This window comes from Anomalospiza imberbis, chromosome 8 (genome assembly GCF_031753505.1).
Source record: "Anomalospiza imberbis isolate Cuckoo-Finch-1a 21T00152 chromosome 8, ASM3175350v1, whole genome shotgun sequence".
In the NCBI taxonomy this organism is placed as follows: domain Eukaryota; kingdom Metazoa; phylum Chordata; class Aves; order Passeriformes; family Viduidae; genus Anomalospiza; species Anomalospiza imberbis.
In genome coordinates this window covers 23,847,785-23,865,713 of record NC_089688.1, presented here as the reverse complement: position 1 = coordinate 23,865,713, position 17,929 = coordinate 23,847,785, and the positions used below count along the sequence as shown (strand labels likewise).

The 17,929-nt window shown below is 43.3% G+C and overlaps 1 protein-coding gene across 2 annotated transcripts in view; it reads left to right on the top strand.

Annotated features, from left to right (window-relative positions):
- Positions 1–17,929, top strand: part of COL17A1 (collagen type XVII alpha 1 chain) — a 60,818-nt gene that overhangs the window by 33,671 nt on the left and 9,218 nt on the right. The window contains exons 11-45 of one of the 2 annotated variants that reach the window (XM_068197976.1): positions 53–124; positions 532–615; positions 950–1,015; positions 2,263–2,424; positions 2,794–2,883; positions 3,023–3,067; positions 3,656–3,805; positions 4,252–4,467; positions 4,772–4,810; positions 5,728–5,754; positions 6,240–6,266; positions 6,762–6,824; positions 7,003–7,107; positions 7,603–7,665; positions 8,045–8,080; positions 8,230–8,283; positions 8,673–8,708; positions 8,908–8,943; positions 9,320–9,382; positions 9,736–9,771; positions 10,140–10,211; positions 10,564–10,590; positions 11,262–11,297; positions 11,841–11,876; positions 12,106–12,186; positions 12,864–12,899; positions 13,597–13,677; positions 14,963–15,016; positions 15,137–15,178; positions 15,878–15,940; positions 16,095–16,154; positions 16,658–16,684; positions 16,761–16,802; positions 16,963–17,019; positions 17,371–17,418. In XM_068197976.1, the coding sequence (XP_068054077.1) occupies positions 53–124; positions 532–615; positions 950–1,015; positions 2,263–2,424; positions 2,794–2,883; positions 3,023–3,067; positions 3,656–3,805; positions 4,252–4,467; positions 4,772–4,810; positions 5,728–5,754; positions 6,240–6,266; positions 6,762–6,824; positions 7,003–7,107; positions 7,603–7,665; positions 8,045–8,080; positions 8,230–8,283; positions 8,673–8,708; positions 8,908–8,943; positions 9,320–9,382; positions 9,736–9,771; positions 10,140–10,211; positions 10,564–10,590; positions 11,262–11,297; positions 11,841–11,876; positions 12,106–12,186; positions 12,864–12,899; positions 13,597–13,677; positions 14,963–15,016; positions 15,137–15,178; positions 15,878–15,940; positions 16,095–16,154; positions 16,658–16,684; positions 16,761–16,802; positions 16,963–17,019; positions 17,371–17,418 (2,232 nt within the window). The remainder of the gene's footprint in view (positions 1–52; positions 125–531; positions 616–949; positions 1,016–2,262; positions 2,425–2,793; positions 2,884–3,022; positions 3,068–3,655; positions 3,806–4,251; positions 4,468–4,771; positions 4,811–5,727; positions 5,755–6,239; positions 6,267–6,761; positions 6,825–7,002; positions 7,108–7,602; positions 7,666–8,044; positions 8,081–8,229; positions 8,284–8,672; positions 8,709–8,907; positions 8,944–9,319; positions 9,383–9,735; positions 9,772–10,139; positions 10,212–10,563; positions 10,591–11,261; positions 11,298–11,840; positions 11,877–12,105; positions 12,187–12,863; positions 12,900–13,596; positions 13,678–14,962; positions 15,017–15,136; positions 15,179–15,877; positions 15,941–16,094; positions 16,155–16,657; positions 16,685–16,760; positions 16,803–16,962; positions 17,020–17,370; positions 17,419–17,929) is intronic. The other variant, XM_068197977.1, reaches the window with a different exon arrangement.

Here is a 17,929-nt window from a genome sequence, read left to right as displayed (position 1 = left end):
TTAGATTTATGATTTGAGAGGAGTAATAATATTTCACTTCCTCTTTTTGCAGTTTTTGGTGTTCCAAATAACCTGGCTCCCAGCAATCATACTCTGAATGCGGGCCTTAGCTCTTCCTCTACAGGTCAGATTTTTCTTTCCTTCACACTTTGACAGCACTGCATTTCTGGCAGACAACTACAGTGAATTAATACCAATATACCCATTTCTTTCCTGTTCCTTATCTGAGTGTCAGCAGCTCTTTGCCCCACCTGCAGAAATGTCCATACAGCCATGAGACTTCACAATGTAACTCAATATAATGTTTTAAAATAGTTATCATTATTGTCCTGGGCCAACAATAACAATACAGCAAGGTGAACTCAGCTACAAAACATTTTGTTATAAGGCCTGTGGTGTCTCCAGAAAGCTGATGAAATTTATTTGGAGAGGTCTTTATGTTTGTGTCACTGGTTCTGTGTGGGTTTTAGCCAGAATGCCACCTGCACTGCAGGACTCATATAACCCTCATTGCAATGTTTTTCTTTGCAGTATTTGGAGTTCAAAACAACCTGTCTCCAAGCTCTTCTTCTGCAACCCAGAATGCTACAGCAGCCTCCGCAGGTCAGCAACAAAGTAAGCCTAGAGAAAGTGTGAGGGTCACCAATGGGTGCTTCTTTCTTCCACCTTTTCTGTAGTGACTAGCAGGTTCTTCTTGACAGAGGCCCCCTCATCACCTTCTTCATGTGTGGCACAGTGTGCTATGAAGGAATGTTGAGGAACATTTCCTCTGCTGTGCATGTGCAGAACAGCTCCCAGTGCTGATGCACTAGAAATTTGCTTGCTGGGGAAACTCTTGGTTGTTTGAGTTGTCCAAGTAAAAAATGAGAAAAGATTTTTGAAATGTTTTGCTGTGTGTATATCCCTTGTTATCCTTCATCTCTGTCATTGCTGAATTTCTTCTTTGCAGCATATGGGATGAAGAACACTTCTCAGAGCAACACCATGGCAAGTACTGGTGTGTCTGCCTCAGCAGGTGAGTGTGTCATTCACAGGTGTTTAGGCATGGCCTCATACAAGCATATCACAAAAATGAGTTAGAGACTCAGTGAGTGACACTCAGGTGCCTAACTTGTCACTAGCCAGTACCTTTCTGAAAAGAAAGAGAGTCAGAATCTAAGAATGAGCAAATGAACTGGTCTGATTCAGTTCTCTACAATAATTTTGATTGTTTAATTCTGAGCTATTTCTGCTCAGCAGGCAGGAAGCTGGATAGAAGAGCACACATGTGAAATTGTACTTCATTTGAAGCCAAAACGTTTGCAATGTTGCTCTTAAAAATAATTTTTCAATTGTACCAACTTCAACCAGTCAAAAATGAAGGAATTTACTCATACATGATCAGAATACATTTTTTTAATGAGAGAAAGCCCTTGGTCCTTGAACAGTCAGGATTCATCCTTTCCAGCTCTTTTCTGCAGCTCTGAGAGTTATAAAATTACACTTTTTTCTTTCTATGTAAAGAAAGCCAAGTTTACATTGTAATCCAAAGACTCCCAAAGACAAGGCTTAAAAATAGATGTAAAGACCACAGAAGTTATGATAACATTTCTAATAAAGAAATGTTTTGTTAGAGTAATGGAATAATACCATTCTGTTTATCTCGATTTTCAGTATTGTGTCAGTGTACAAATTCATGTTTGTACATCATTCCAGACATACTTCATAATGCCTACTGGTACGAGAGTGACCACTGTGATGATTTTGAACCTTGTTTGGCCTGTGCCAAACCTCAGTAAAGGGCAGTTCAATGTCTCCTAACCCTGCCTGGCTCCCAGGATATGGAGTGCTTTGTGCTTGACAGAGTAGCTTGGCAGTGCTTGATGGGCTCCTCAGCTTGAGCTGTGCTGGCTCTGCTGAGCCCTGAATATCTCTTTCAGGCTGTTTCTCTGACTCCACAGGAAGTGTGTTTGAGGAGCAAAGAGCTCATTGAGTAAATCACTTCTACATATGATTGAATCCCAGATGTTCTCCAGTTCTGGCAGCAGGGTGAAATGCATATTTCCTTGCTAGTGAAATGCACACCTCCAAAGAAACTTAATGACATGCACAGCTCTCCTGTTACCTTTAAGTGACCAATATGTCTCTTACAGGGCTCTTATTGTAGTGGCAACCCCAATCACTGTGTGACCACCTGTTTTTATGAACAAAAGTGATGTGGCTTTTAGTTATGGACTCAGTGGCCCATACTCATCTCTTTACCATCTTTTACAAATATTCCAGGAGGAACTGTTTTGAGCTCCCAGGGAGACGACATTCTGCGCAAAGACTGCAAGTTCCTGCTGCTGGAGAAGGAGAAGGCACCTGCAAAGGATATGGAGCTCTTGGTCATGACAAAGGACACTGGCAAAGTCTTTAGTGCTTCTAACACTGGGCTTAATGGAGGTAACATCCCTTTTTCAGGACATGTTGTTATTCTGAGGGTAGAGAAATGGAGACTGATCATAAAGGAAGTTCAGCGTTCAGGGCACTACACCTAACTTGTACATCATACAAGAACCTCTGACAGGCAGGCAGTTTTTAACCATGCCAGCTGAAACCTCAGTCTGGCTTTTCCATTTGAAGCTCCAGAGTGTGCCTCGGGATATTTCACAAAGCTCAGGAGCTTTGAGAGAAAAAAGAAAAACTAGATCTGGTTTAGACAGGCAGAGCTATTGTGTCTTCCCAAGAAAAATACACCTTTGCCACTGAAAGAAGATTGGCCTGGTTTAACTTCTGGTGTAATGTTTCTAATTATATTTGGTTCCTGTTCAGGATCTTTTGTAGAAGACACCTTGAAGAAAGAGAAGCAGGGATTTTCCTCCTCTTATGCTACAGATACTGGTCTAAAATCAGATGCAAATGGTAAGAATTTGTTCCTGTGCAAATGCAACACAACTTTCTCCTTCTGCCTCCATTACTACCTTTCCCTTTCAAGCCCACAATCTAAATTTTATCATGCACAGAAAGACTGGTAAAATCTCTTTTACTGTTGTTAAAACAGGAGGGCTGAAATCCATGCCAAAAAGGGACAAAGAAACTTATGCAGGTAAGTGATGCCTCTCAGACTTTCATTGGAAGAAGCACCAAAGCACAGTACACAAAAACCAATTGTTCTTGAGGGACATGAATGGTCTCTGAGCAATGAATCAGAGGGAGGGAATGTTCAGGAGGTTACCAGAGAAATTGGTACCAGTGATTTGATTGTAGATAAGTGGACAGATGGGGTATTTTTTCATGAGTAGAGAAAATCAGATAGCTGACAGTCCAGCTGCATCCTACTACTGGGACAGATTTATGGGGGAGAGAAGGCTCAGACAGAACATGTTGGCTTTTGCTGTCATTTATGGCTCAGATTTGTACAAAAAATTTACTCCCGTGTGATCATGTTTTCCAGCTGTTATTTTAAAATGCACTGAGTGTTTTTGTCTCCTGTTTGAATTCCCTTAGGAAACACTGTTCCCAACTTCCACAGGGACTAAAATTATACTCAGCATGTGCACAGAGTGGCATAAAGATTTTTTCCATAGACCTCTATATAATGTATCAGGCCCTGATGCCCTTATTGTAAGAGATTCTTAACTCTGAAGTCAAGGAACTCTTCATTAACTGGGAGATTCTTCCTTCCCTCTTCCAGAAATACGAAGTGGTGATGCAGGAGGTGCAATTGGATCAGCACCATCCTGGTGTCCCTGTGGTTCCTGCTGTAGCTGGTGGAAATGGCTCCTGGGTTTGCTTCTAGCCTGGTTGTTTCTCCTTGGATTGCTTTTTGGACTCATTGCTCTGGGTAAGAAATCACTGAGGAGAAAATGTTGAATGGTATAGAATGACAAAGGGTTTAAGCTGGGAACAAGCCCAAGCACCAGAGATACCAGGCCAGAGAACTGAGTAAAATATTCAGCTTAATGGTGACTTGCTACTGAGATATTATATATGGACAGAAAGAGCAGATAAGGGATATAGGCTTTGTTGAGGAGTTACATAGTCTTGGGGTGAGTAGGATAGGAAAGCTCCTGAGATCTGAGGTCTACTGCTCCAAGACTGACAGATTCCAAAGCTGTCATTTAAATCCCAGATATCCCTTCAGGGAGAAGAAAAGATAGAAAGAATTCTGCAAAACTCAGTGGCCATAGCCATGTCACACAGTGTTGCCATGTTCCTGTCCTAGCATGAGATATTTCAGGCATGCATATCTGGGAGCATGTTCCCTAGCATTTTCCTTTAACCTTCCAGCTGAAGAAGTGAGAAAGCTGAAATCTCGTGTGGAAGACCTGGAAAAGATCAATGGTGGCCTCCTAGCAATTAACCAAGGGAATTCAAAAATAGAAAAGGATGTTTCAAGAGTAGACTTTCTTCATGGTAACTCACCCTCCTCGACCTTCCCATATGAAAATGAAGAGTCAGTCTGGTTGATGGTGAAGAGCCGACTGAATAAGGAAATAGAACGAGGTGAGCAGAGTCAAAGAATGAATACCTTATACCCATACCTTATTTCTCATGCTATTTTTGTTAGCAAGGGAAAGGTGATCCTCTGTTTAGTGCATGATGGAAAGAGATGAACAACAGAGGAGCCAACATTCTCCCATCTTTAGAAATTTCATGTATTTGTGAAAACAAATTTACTGAGGAAACTCACAAAACCATACTGTGCTGCCTGTAGCCTCAAATCCAAATAGCTGGATCCTTGTTCTTGAAATGAGTAGCTACCCTGCTGTATAATGAACTCTAACAGCCCCTTCACTTCCTGTTACAGGCTACTTCCGAGGGGAGAGAGGAGAACGTGGTGAGAAAGGTATAGTCCTTCTCTTCCCCTGTCCAGTCCCTTGGCTCTGGCAATACACAATTTTGTGGTGGTTGTTGCTTCAAGGGGCAATTAGCAATGAGAAGGATGAAGATGGTTTATACTTGAACAAAAAGAATCAGAATTGTTTAGGTTGAAAAAGACCTTGAAGATTATGGAGTCCGACCATAAATGTATCACTGTCCATGTCCATCACTAAACCAGCTCCCTAAGGGCCACATCTACATGTCTTTTCAATACCTCCAGGGACAACTCTTCCCCTGGGCAGCCTGTTCCAATTCCCCATAACCTTTTTGGTGAAGAAATTTTTCCTAATATCCAATCTAAACCTCCCTGGCGCAGCTTGAGGCCATTTCTTCTTGTCCTATCGCTTGTTACTTGGGAGAAGTGGCTGACCCCCAGCTCACTGTCATCCTTTTAGGCAGTTGTAGAGAGCAATAATGTCCCCCCCTGAGTATTCTCTGTTCCAGGCTAAACATCCTCAGCTCCCTCAGCCACTCCTCACAGGATTTGTGTTCCAGACCCTTCACCAGCTTTGTTGCTCTTCTCTGGACTCACTTCAGTACCTCAAGACCTTGTAGTGAGGGGCCAGAACTGGATATAGCAGTGAGGTGCAGCCTCACCAGTGCTGAGTGCAGGGGGACAATCGCTGTCCTGCTCCTGCCAGTTTGCCATGTAAACTGTAGAGACCCTGATCCAACACAGAACAATACAGGAGGCTCAGTCTTGTATTGTGCCAGTGTGAAAGGCCAGATTGTGTCTGGTCTTGTACTATTACAGTGTGAAGTGTCCTGTTTGGCCATAATTCCTTTGTATTTAATCAAAAGTGGGAAAGCAACTAGAAGACAAAATGAACAAGTAATCATAGGATGTCTCTTGATTCAACTTTTTTTCCCCACTTTTCTCAGGTGACATGGGAATACAAGGTCCCAAAGGTGAGTCTGGAGTTACCTGCTTTCTCAGGAAGATTGGCAGCCTGTCATAGGGCCTGGGTAGCAAATGGTTTTTTGTTACTCCAGAATTTGGAGAAGCTGATGCTAGTTATCTGTTAGTTCAGATATTGTTGTGAAGGTTGGGGTATTTCTCTTGTTTTCTGGTCAAAGAAAATTTTAGAGTTCACAGTAGAAGAGATAACACATCTCATTTTGAATCTAGAAGCTCCTTTTGCCTGGATGAAAGTAATTCCTGAAGCCAGGCTCTACATGGTTTAATCACAGAGTGCTTCAGTGCCCAGAGGGTTTTGCATGGTGCAAATAATTCAATTATTTGCATAAATACAAGGGAGACAATTGCTGGAGACACTGGAACTTTTAAATATTCCAGGAATATAAACTTCTTTTTATGAGGGTGAGGGTTAGCCAAAGTGACAAAAAGAGAAGACTTTTTCCCCCACTGACTGTCTTTTTGTTTCTCTCTACAGGTGATCGAGGACTTCCTGGTGCCCCAGGTGGGCTATAGTTCAATTCCTCTTTGAGGGAGGGCAAGTACTTACATTACTGTGGACAAGAACAAATTTTGCACTTCCTTGAAAAATTCCTTGAACTTAGCTCAAGGTGGTTCTCTGAAGAGTCAATATTTAGCATAGACTAAGTCACTTGATTAATATCTTGGTGCTGAGCTACAGACACAGCTCAGAGACTTGGTTACAAGCAAAGCCTTGGTCAGACTTCCCCTTAGTTGAACATGCTGAATTTGAGTTAGTGAAGATTCTAGTCTAGCACTGAAAGAGTCCTACAGATGCATAAATACTTGATTCAGCTTTTTTGTGCTTTTATATGTATTGTGTTCTTCTAGAGAGATCAAGTACCCACCTTATGAGTAATATATTCTTTACCCCATAGAATTAATCTCTCCAGGCTTGAGGTTCCCCTAAGTTGCATGTTATTCTTTTTTGGTACATAGTCAAGAACTTTACTGAATGCTTACTGTGTTTTCTTTCCAGGCATTCCTGGTCCAATTGGGCATGCAGGACCAGAAGGACCAAAAGGCCAGAAGGGAAGCATGGGTGAGCATCTCTGTCAGTGCTGTGAGTCATTCACAGCTGACTGACACATGGCATGTGGGAATACAGACACCTGGCTGGTGTGATCATTGCCTTCCCCAGTGGAGCCAGCCATGGATCCTTTTGCCCAAGGCCTCCCTCCCACAGACACCTGCTTTTACAAGGCATTTCTTTCCTGTAGGTGAGCCTGGCATGGAAGGTCCCATGGGACAAAGAGGTAGAGAAGGGATGCCAGGGCCTCGAGGGGAGCCAGGACCACCTGGATTTGGAGAAAAAGGAGACAGAGGTAGGAACCAAGTGTCTTGTTATTGGATAAAACAGAGATGGACAAAATCCAGAGTTTGGTCCTGATTAATAGAACACCTCAGTGATAAAATTTGATTTCACTATTCAAATCCAGATTTCATATCTATACATTTCCCAGCACAGATTAATATTGCTTAAATGATTTTTTTTGGCAGACTTATAAAGGGTAAACAGGGATTACTTTGGTTTCCCAGATCTTACAGTCAAGTTTGAGTCTGACAGAACCAAAATCACTTCACTATCAAGGTTATCTATTTCCCTGTTATCCAGATCATCAAAGCTGGGGAATTCATCTTGCTAAAGCCCAGTGAGCTCATATTCTTTTCTTGGACAATGCAGATCTATTTGGGTGTTTTGAACTGATGAGCAGATTATTCATGACACTTACCAGAGAAAAAATAACAGTAGATGCAATAATGGAAAAATGGGATCATGGCTGTATTCTACCATGTCTATTCATGCTCTTATTTTGCAGGTGCTATTGGTGAGCCAGGTCCTCCAGGGCCACCTGGACCCCCAGGTTCTACTGGCCTAAAAGGTAAATGTGAAGATGGAGAGAGAGCACCTAACAGAGAGGTTAGGAGTAAATGGGCACCCCAACTGTCTCATTTCACTTGTGTTGCTCTGCAGTAACCAGAAAAGTGAACTAATGGTCTGAAGCACATATCTCCGCCGAGGTGGATGGCTTGGGTCTCTTTACTTAAGTGAAAAGCATTTCCTCAATGTCACAAGGACTAAGTTCTCTAAATTTGTTGTCCTGGTTTTGAGGATGCCAGTAATGCAAATCCTTCTAATGACTGGGGAAGTTCTAATCCACTAAACACCTATTGGGTTGTGGATGCTGTTGGGCAAACTGAAAGAAATTTGATCATTTTATAATTGTGGTGTTACTAAAATAAAATCCATGTTCCTTACAGGCCTGATGGGTTCTCCAGGCCCACAAGGTCCTCCAGGTGAGTGCTACATTCTTTTTTCCTTTGCTGTGGCATCTAGAGACTGAGAAGAACAAAAACAGAGTGACAGCTTCTCATAGTTTTTCTGCTTCAGTGATGCATTGTGGGGAGTGGGATGAATGAAAACCCCCCATCTCATTTTTCTGCAGGTCCTCCTGGCCTACAAGGATTTAGAGGTGAAGCAGGACTCCCAGGTGCTAAAGGTAACTTTCTCTTTCCCAGGCAACTAAAGCAGCACTAGCTGTGGTGCTTTTCTAGCACTGCTCTGAACAGCAGACATGGTCTGACCATGTCACATTTTGATTCTAAGTGCAAAGAAAAGCATAAGACTGAAGAAAAGGGAGGCAACCCAAAACTTAGTCAGTGACTGATAGCAAATATTGAGAAATGCAGGAGACACAGAGGTAATAGAGCAGTCTAAGAGAGGAAGAACAGTTGGATAGATGGAGCTGTGTTAAAGGAAAAGAATTTCCAGTTTGAGTTTGTCTGGTAACACAGAATCTGTATTTCTGTTAGGATTTTTGTGATGCATTAAATGCCTTTTCCTTATGATTTGTTATTACTATTGTTCAATCATCCATATATCTTTCAGGTGAAAAAGGAGCCAGTGGACCCCCTGGACCCAAAGGTATGTTGACCAATTAGGTATCTTTTGTGGTTATTTTCTTTAGACTCCTTTAGATATGGATACTGTCCATGGGTTTTACCCTTATCCATCTTTGACTTCTTCTTCTGTGCTCTTGTCAGAAAGCAGACTTTATTTTCTCTGATGTAAACATTTTACAATGAAGCAATCTCACAGAATGCATCCCTTTTTTGTACCACAGGTGATCAGGGTGAGAAGGGTTCTCGTGGAATGACAGGTCAGTGGATTGAAATACTGGAGTAACAGCCAACCTAATAAAAGTATAGCCCAGCCAATCCCAGTTAGCTTTCTGAAACACTATAATGATGTTACTGGTTATAGGAGTTTTATTTTTGCACCAAAATTATAAAAAAGTAGATCCCATTCTTGATTCCAGTAATCTTGGTAACAATCTGTGTATTTAGCTTTAGGAAAATCCTCTCTCATGTGCCCTGTATTCACATCACTTGAGCATTTCTAATGCCCGGAGACAGGTGTGAATCATGAGGCCTGAAACATCCTGTCAATGCTGGTTTTTGGTTGCAAAGCAGCAAATATTGCTGACAGAATTGTCCAAGAGTTGTTTGATTCATTTTCATACTATTTTGCTACAGGTGAACAAGGCTCAAGAGGAATACCTGGACCTCCAGGAGAGCCAGGGGCTAAAGGACCTGTAGGTGGGTGCCAGAAAGCAGCTGTATTTATATGTGAGGCAATATCATTGCCACCCAGATTGTGTTTCTGTGAGCACAGACAAGGAAACAACATAGGAGTGGAATCATGCCTGTTGTGATCCTAGGTCTTTCCTTTAGGCAGCTGTGATTAGTCTGTACACTCAGATAAAAAATGGCCTACAGTTAAGTTTTGAATGAATGCTTCCTGGACCTTCATTAACTGCAGCCAAGGTTTCTTTCAGATGCAATGTGATGGAAAGCCACTCTTAGGCTTAGGGCTGTGCTCCACTTTGGAGGAAGAGAGGATAACTGTGGTACTGTTTCAAAAGTCCCTGACAATCTCTTTCTTTGGACAGGACAAGCTGGTCGTGATGGACAGCCAGGTGAAAAAGGTAAGGGCTTCCTTTGAGGTTGAAGTGCAGGTACTTTCTGATTTGGCAGGAGGTTGATTTGTAAAAGGGGTGGGAGAAAGATGAAAGCAGATTCATGTTCTGGGATCCTCTGTGTCAGAACTGTAGAGTCAACCTGTAAACATGGAACTGAGACATATAATGGAGCAGGCTGTAAACTTGTGACAGAGTTACCTCTCTACAGAACTCTTCTGTCATTGATGTTCCCCTCCCAGACACTGATGCTGGAGATGGCCACTTGGCTGTGAGAATACAATAGGTAGAAAGTGCTGCAGGACAGCCGAGCTTGAATGGATTGGTAGATTGTATGTCAGTGATTTCTGTCTCATTAATGGTGATTATGTCCCTAGGTGAACCAGGTCTTATGGGAATGCCAGGTGCCAGAGGCCCTCCAGGACCCACTGGAGATGCTGGAGAGCCAGGTAAAAGCATACAGAGAACAAAAATGCTTTTTGCTCAGTCAGGAACACAGAAGTATTTGTCAATTTCCAGTCTTAATTTGAATTTAAGTCTGGCAGAGGATCTCTGTATTATTAAGGTAGTAATGAAAGGAAAATACATAGAGAATCTAAACCCTTTATGATCCCAAAATTGCCCACAATGCAAACATCAGCTGCTATGAGCTGATTTACATACCAGTTGCTAAGCCAGTTTCCACCACTTGAGAATTGTGTGCTATAATTTCACATAAATGTAATCTTTTTCTCCCTGTCTATCCTTTTCCCACATGAAAATTTTTTAGACATATTAAGAGTTTTTGCCTTTTTCTGACAGGTCTTACAGGACCCCAAGGACCACCAGGTAGGCTTTTCCATATTCCAATGTATCAATGACACACTTTGATATGGGTTTAAAAAACCCTTCTAATTTTTCCCTCTGTGGTGCTCAGGACTTCCAAAGTGATATCCCAAGGTTTCCACATCTCCTTTGGCTTTTGAGACAGTTTTTGTGCAAGATGAGTGATTTTTGAGCAGTACAAGGCTTTTGAGTGTTGAAATTTTGCCTTTCCCCAAAACATAACATTTCAGTTCCCTGTGCATCACTGAAAAGTCCTTCTAATCAGCAGCAGAAACAGAAGGGAGAGGATGTAGCAATAGAGATGTAAACAGAGGATGTGACATCTCTAGGCAGAGGTGGTTATGAGGGGACAGTTCATTAGGGAATTCGTCCAGGAGCCTCGGAGCCTCAGGACAGGTAGCAGTACCTAGAAAAAGCTACAGGTAAATCTGTGAAGCAGTGTCATCATCCAGGGAGCAGTGGGACCAGGGAAGCCCAGAGACACAACCAGCTCAGTCTGTTCCTCCACTTGCTTCTAAAGTCTTCAGGGACTTGCTTATAAAGGCTGAAAACTGGGGTCTTGAGTAGGGAGCTTCTTCTATAACCCCCAAGTGAAACAGCTGGGGTACCTGAAAAACATACAGCAAACAATATTTGCACTAACTATTTTAAATTGTTTCTCTACCTCATATCAGGACTTCCAGGCAACCCAGGCCGACCAGGGGCTAAAGGTGAGTTTTTTTTCTTCTCTAATGCTCATTTTCTCTCTAAGGATTTCATTTTAGCAGGGATTAGCTGCTCCACTGACCAGTCCTTGGATCAACAGTGGCATCTAGTGGCTTTGGGAAGGGAATGTTTGAGAAGCACAGTAGGCAGAGCTTCCCTGAGTATACACGGAGGACAATGAGGGCATCTGCTGAGGGAGTTGGAATGACAGCTCTTCTCTAAGCAAGCCTTTGAAGCCTGGTTCTGCCCTGAGCATAAGATGCCTGGTGACTTCCAGCAGTGGAAGCTGAGTGCCTGCCTCGGGTAAATCAAGCTAGTGCCTATGCTGGCAGATGTAGTGCTTGGAAAGCTGATCAGAGGGCATCTCTGGGTTAGCACAGCTCTCTTGCTTCTCCCCTGACCTTCTAGTGCTGTGACTTCTCAGACAAGAGATCAAGGGCAGAAAGAACAGAAACTACATGCTCAATAGTACAATGTTATTGAGCTTATTATAGCTCTTACCCGTCTCCCTATAAAGAAGCTCAACTTTTGTACTTTTGTTTTCCTAGGAGAACCTGGAGCTCCAGGAAAAGTCATAAGTGCAGGTATGTAGTGCTGTGAGGGGTCACACTTCTGATTTAGGAGGGTTTTCTCTGGGGTTTTTTTGTGCCTCCTCAATTAATCTTGACTGTGTGTCAGACCAGTACTGGGGCTCCCTGTGCTGGGAGAATATATATGCCATAGATGTGGTATTCCTTAAGCGTAGATTTGTGCACATTCACTGGATGTGTGAATATAAGTGTCTGTGTGCAAATCTATGCGCTTGTTTTTCAGAGGGTTCATCAACTATTACTCTGCCAGGCCCACCAGGTCCCCCAGGCCCACCTGGCCCCACTGGTCCCCCAGGTGTTCCAGGTGAGTACTGATGAGTACGAAATATGATAGGTCAAACCCAGGGACTAGAATCAAGCTCTTTCACTGCTCAGGAAGGCAGGCTTGTGTCTAATCCCTTTCCCAGCACTGTTGCTGAAATTAGGAAGTGCTTGTTTTTCAGTCCCAGCTTTGAGCTTAAGACAGCAGAACTCCCACTCAAGCATCTGTAAATCTTTCTCACACACACACACACACTGGCTGTGCATGAGCTCGGGCCTCAGACTCCTCTGTCCCAGTCAGACACTGCCCTCCAGCATGCTGGTGTCAGGCAGCAGAGTTCCTGAGCCCTGATTCTCATGGCACTTCTGTGCCTGGAGCTAGTCCTGGAACTGCTTTGGCAGAGACAGCCTCAGTTTGCAGTATGGAATGTGAGACGAGGGTTAGGCCTTTTGCATTCCTTTTCTGTTGTGGTCAGTGGCATTCTGGTTATTTCCCCACTCCAAGAGGCACCAAGCATTTTAATTGCCAGGGGATGGAAATTCAAGTAATATATGGAGCATTGATTAATTCATACCCCATAGCAATTCCATTTAGTTGTGTAGAAAAATACATTTTTTGATAGTCTCAGTTCTTATAAAAGTTCTATTGATTATTTTCTGCTATTGTAAAATACAGCCAGTAAAATCTAATGAAATTTGGGTTTTTTCCTTTGAAACTAGGTCCTGTTGGACCAGCTGGTCTCCCTGGACAGCAAGGTACCATTTTCCTTCAGCTTTGATTATGCTTCTGAAGAGAAAGGAATTCATTAGTTTTTCTTTGTTTCTAATTTTCTGAGCCCTTGGCACATTCTCTCTCCCTTTTGTTCACAGATTTCTTCCTTTCAGTTCATTTTGTTGCATTATTTGGATTAATTGATCTAGTAAAGAATGTTTATAATTTTTTGTTTTCCCAGGGTAAGAAGGAGGGTGGTAAGAGAGTGATAAGAGCCAGTGTAATGTGGATGCTGCAAATGTCTTTTTTTTCTTACGCTATTTTTCCTGAAGGCTGGTATTTCTAAGGCACTCCTCAAGTGCTGTTGCCTTTCTGTGATAGAGGATATAGCCCAGCTGGATAGCTCCTGCCATTTTGAAAGGCAGGAGAGCAAACTAGAGCCAAATTGGGATTAATGTCACTGTGAAAGCACTGCCAGTTGGGCAGACATCTCTTAGAAAGGGCCTGAACAGAGCTGACCCCTAAGAACCTTTCTTAGCTGGTTTTCTGTGATCCTGTCAGACCAAACTGGGCATAATTTTCACACTTGAATGCAGTGTCCCTCAGATCTGGGGACTGAGTTCATGCTCCCAGTTCTCATAAGAAAAGTCTGAACCTCTTGTCAGAGTAGGTACAAAATGTCACCCTCTCTGAGCTACATAACTCCCTTTCTCTGTTGCTTTTTTTTTTTCCTGGTAAAAGGTCCACGGGGTGAGAAAGGATCCCCCGGCGAAGCTGTGATAGAAACCATCAGAACAGAAGTCTCATCATTAGCATCTCAAAGTAAGTGGCCCTGCCTTTCCACTCCTTTGCCTGGAGATGTGTCAGAGCTTCAAGGCCTGCTCACAGCTACCAGGAGATGCCTCTAACTCTTTCTTCTCAATATGACATGGGGCAAGTGTGTGTGTGTGGTGCTGTGTCTGCAATGCCAGCTACCTCTTCTTCCCTCCTCATCTGTGCATCCCAAAGTCCTTTCAAAAGGAAGCAGATGGCATCAGGCCCACATCATAGAGAGGGAAGCTGAGGAATGGTGCCTGGTAAGCAGCCACTAACAGGGGATATACTCACAGAGCTGAGAGCTTCCAGCCACTGAGTTCACACAGGGCAGTTCCCTGTGCAATATGAGCATGGAGCCATCTGTAAGATGAGAACCAGTTTGAAAAGGCATGTTAATTTAAGCAACAGAAATAATCTCTCTTCAAATTAAAGGATGAATTCACAGGGGAGTCAATAAATAAAATAAATAAAATAAATAAACAATAATAAAAATTATTTAAAATAAATAAATAATTAATAAATCTTAAAATAAATTTTAATATTAAAAATGTAACATTTTGTAAATAAAATTTAAAATGAAAATAAGTGGAGCAGAACAGAATGGTTTAGCAACATCCCAAGAAGAGCGCTTGCTCTGTGCAACACTAGATATGTAGATGTGTGATGCACTTAGAATTGCTGTTCTTAGGATCTGGGACCTCTGCACATTTGCAGCAAGGTAGAAGAGGGCATAAAATTATAAATGATCCTTGCCTGATCACCATCTGAATGGGGCCATGTAGATTCAGACCATGCTTCAGTACTGTCCAGTTCCCCATTCTGGCACCTTGGATCATAGCATCACTGAACTTTGAGTTTGTGCCTCAGCTTGGAGGTGAGGGTACATCACACGTACAATCAAGACGACACAGTGCAGCTACTTGTTAAATAATGTCTGTGTTATGTTCTCCTCCCAAAACTTCTCTCTCTTAAAGAATCTTTCCTCTCCCTGAAGTTTTTTCCTTCCTTCTCTAGCCTTTAAGTTCTTTGCTCTTTCTCTCAAAAACCTCTCTCTTCCTGTTTCCAGTATCCTGCTCAGAGCTGTATTTTGCTTCATGTCCTAACCAAGCATATCTCTCCTCTCCTTCCTCTACTTCATCTTGGGCTTAGGTCACCCAGGTCCCATCTTAATCCACCTTTGATTGTAAGAGCTTCTTACAATCAAAAGCAGCAGCAATATATTGACAGTTTCCATAGCAGCAGTCACTCCATAGCAACAATTTTCCCTTGTTTGTGTTTTCCTTTTGCACAGTGCTGGGAGATTTACATGGGCGAGCAGGACCCCCAGGTCCCCCTGGACCACCAGGTATGTAACATAGAGAGCTCAGTGCCTAAGCAAGGAATGCTGACGCAACATGGCATGTTTCTGGGCTATGCAGTTTGCTGAGTAAATGTTCCCTAATACTCCTGTTTCTTTTGTCATCAGGTGAATCTGTGCAGGGACCTCCTGGACCTCGTGGTCCCCCAGGTAAGAGCTTGTTCCTCTGAAATCCAACTGGAAGGTGGGAGGTTTTTTCCAAGGCCTAGGGTTGGAAGCAGAATGTCACACAGTGGGTTTCTACCAACACAGTTTCAGTGCAGCAAGATGCTGCCCAACAAAGAACATTTGCTTTTGCAGAGGGTTCTAGCCAGAGTATTAATTAGTAAAAGCCATACTTTTTGGGAAGACACTCAAAAGTTTTCAACTTGCCAAAGGAAGTAACTGCATTCAATTCCATATTTACTTCTTACTTGTCCAGACTTAACTTTCAGCTGCGGACATATGGGGAGGTTCTTATCATAAGGAACATATCCCCATGCCCCATCCTGTAACACAGATTTCCCTTTCTCAGCCAGAACAGGGAAGGTGTGGGAGAACATGTGACAGGAACAGAACCCCACTCCTTGCTCTCTGCTCAGTAGGAAAAGGGAGCAGATTAGGTGTGTGATGGGATAGGCACCCAGTACCACAAAGAAAGGAGTTTCTCTGTCCTTTTCTGCTGTGATGGCAAATGATAGTGAAAAGTAGCTACCAGAGATAGATGTGTGAAGGAAACAATGATAAGGGCCTACACTGGGAAATACTCAAGCTAAGGCCATGGCTGGAGATGTAGCAGCTCTTATGTTCATTTACTTACACTGCTGAGGCTGATCCTTCCTGAAGCCTTTCTGTGTCCCTTTTGCCTAGGAGAAGGATTGCCAGGACCTCCAGGACCACCAGGGAGACCAGGATCATCCATGTCCACCTCAGGTAGGTTCTTGCCACTCATTCTATCACCTGTTCCTGGGAATGTCCTGTTGCAGTTCCAGAGAGCACATATATGGCTAGGACCAAGTAGAGCCAGAGAAACCTTGTTTCATGTTCTGTTGGATGCCATGAAGAAATCTCTTTGTTTAAATTGCAGAAGCATTCTTCACAGGCCCACCAGGTCCACCAGGACCACCAGGCCCGAAGGGAGACCAAGGTGGGTATATTGTGCTGCCTCACCAAAGTGCTAGACGGATCTCAGCACCTTAGACTGAAAAGGAGGAAGGGCTTAGGAGCAGAAAATCCTACCTTTCTCTGTCTGTAAGAAAGCAAGCACAGTTGTCACTAAGTAGGACTGCTGTAAAACAAGTCAGTCTTTGTCAAAGAAATTTATTAGCCTCCAGTACTGGTGTCAAGGCAGTCACTGTATTCAGATTCCAACTTTGCAAGCCTTTTATACTCAAGAACATTCAGAACTTCAGATTTGTCATTGGAGGGGACAGCCTTTTTTCAAAATGCACTGTGGACTAAGTCAGTGCAAGGAGGTGGCCCTGTGAAGTGTAGCTCAACTCAGCTGTCAAGAAAACATGGACCCGCTCCCTTTACCCATTTCTCCCCAACAAATTGAAGGCCAAGGTGATATGCAGCAGTGTGGGTTGGGATGTTGCTGATGAGACTAAAGCATATCCTAACGCTGTTCCTCTGCTTCCCTGTTCACAGGCGAACGAGGTCCACGGGGATTCACAGGTAAGGAGATATGAGTGGGTTTCAGGGTAGCTTGCCTGGTTGTATGAGTGCTCCTTCATTTCTGTGTCTCATGCAGGAGAACCGGGTGATCCTGGCCTTTCAGCATTCTCTTCCCACGGTTAGTCTGTGCCCCCTTTCCTCCTTTGAAATCATCATCCCTGGGCTGAAATCAGGCCAAAATCCTGCTCTATTCATTCTAACTTAATTTTACTGGAGCCGGGATTTTGTCTACATACTTTATTCCTGTGAATCTCTGACTCTCTTTCTACAACTGGCAGGTGAAAGAGTCACCATACAGGGACCTCCAGGCCCACCTGGCCCACCTGGACCAAAAGGTGAAGTTAAAAATCTTTCTTTTATTGGGGGTGGCCTCACATGTCCAAGCATGGTTGAGACAAAAGGATGGACCAACCCGGTCCTTTGGGAACTAGAGCTGTGCTCACCCCTGCCTTTTCAGGCAAAGCAGGACCACAGCAATAGAATTGGCACTTGACAAGGTCACAGAAGGCTCAGGAAAGCTGCCATGGCCTCTTCTCTTTCCCAACAAGCTGGCATTTCATCAAGACACTCATTGCAAGGGCTGGGTAGTTGCTTCTCTGACATGTAGCTCAACTGTTTCACATGACCAAGTATGCGACATGCAGTCACACCCATTACAAGTGTCTGTCTCCCTCACTCTTTTCCAGGTGATGCAGGTGTCCCAGGCGCACCTGGCATCCCAGGAGCATCTCGAGGTAAGAGACAAGACCATCATTGCTCTGATATTAAGAAGGAATGCTGATATCCTGGTGGAGGCTTTTAAAAAGCTCCTTTGACTTTTACCAGTGTGGGTGCCAACCTAATCCTGATGGGATTTGTGTTCAAAACCTCTTTTTGCACAGCTTGCCTTAAATCAGAAAATTGAAGAATTGACAGGGGGTTTTTTCCAACTTGCTGGAAATTCATTAAGTCAGAATTTTGCCTCTGTGTGGATAAATTCTTGAACTGATGCAGCCCAAGCTGACTGGGATTGGGAGCAGCAGGGCAATGATGTTAGACTAATGAGCCTGAGCTCTATGATCTCCATCTATATTCAGCACAGCACTGCACTCTAGTGCACAAACCCACCAGGTCTGCCTGTACCAAGCCAGGAATGTCTCTGGACTCAGCCCTGCACAGGCTGAATTATAATATGCTGAATTAATTGAAGACATTATACTGCCAAATAACCCATGCTCAGACTGTGTTTAAAGATGCAGGGGGAGC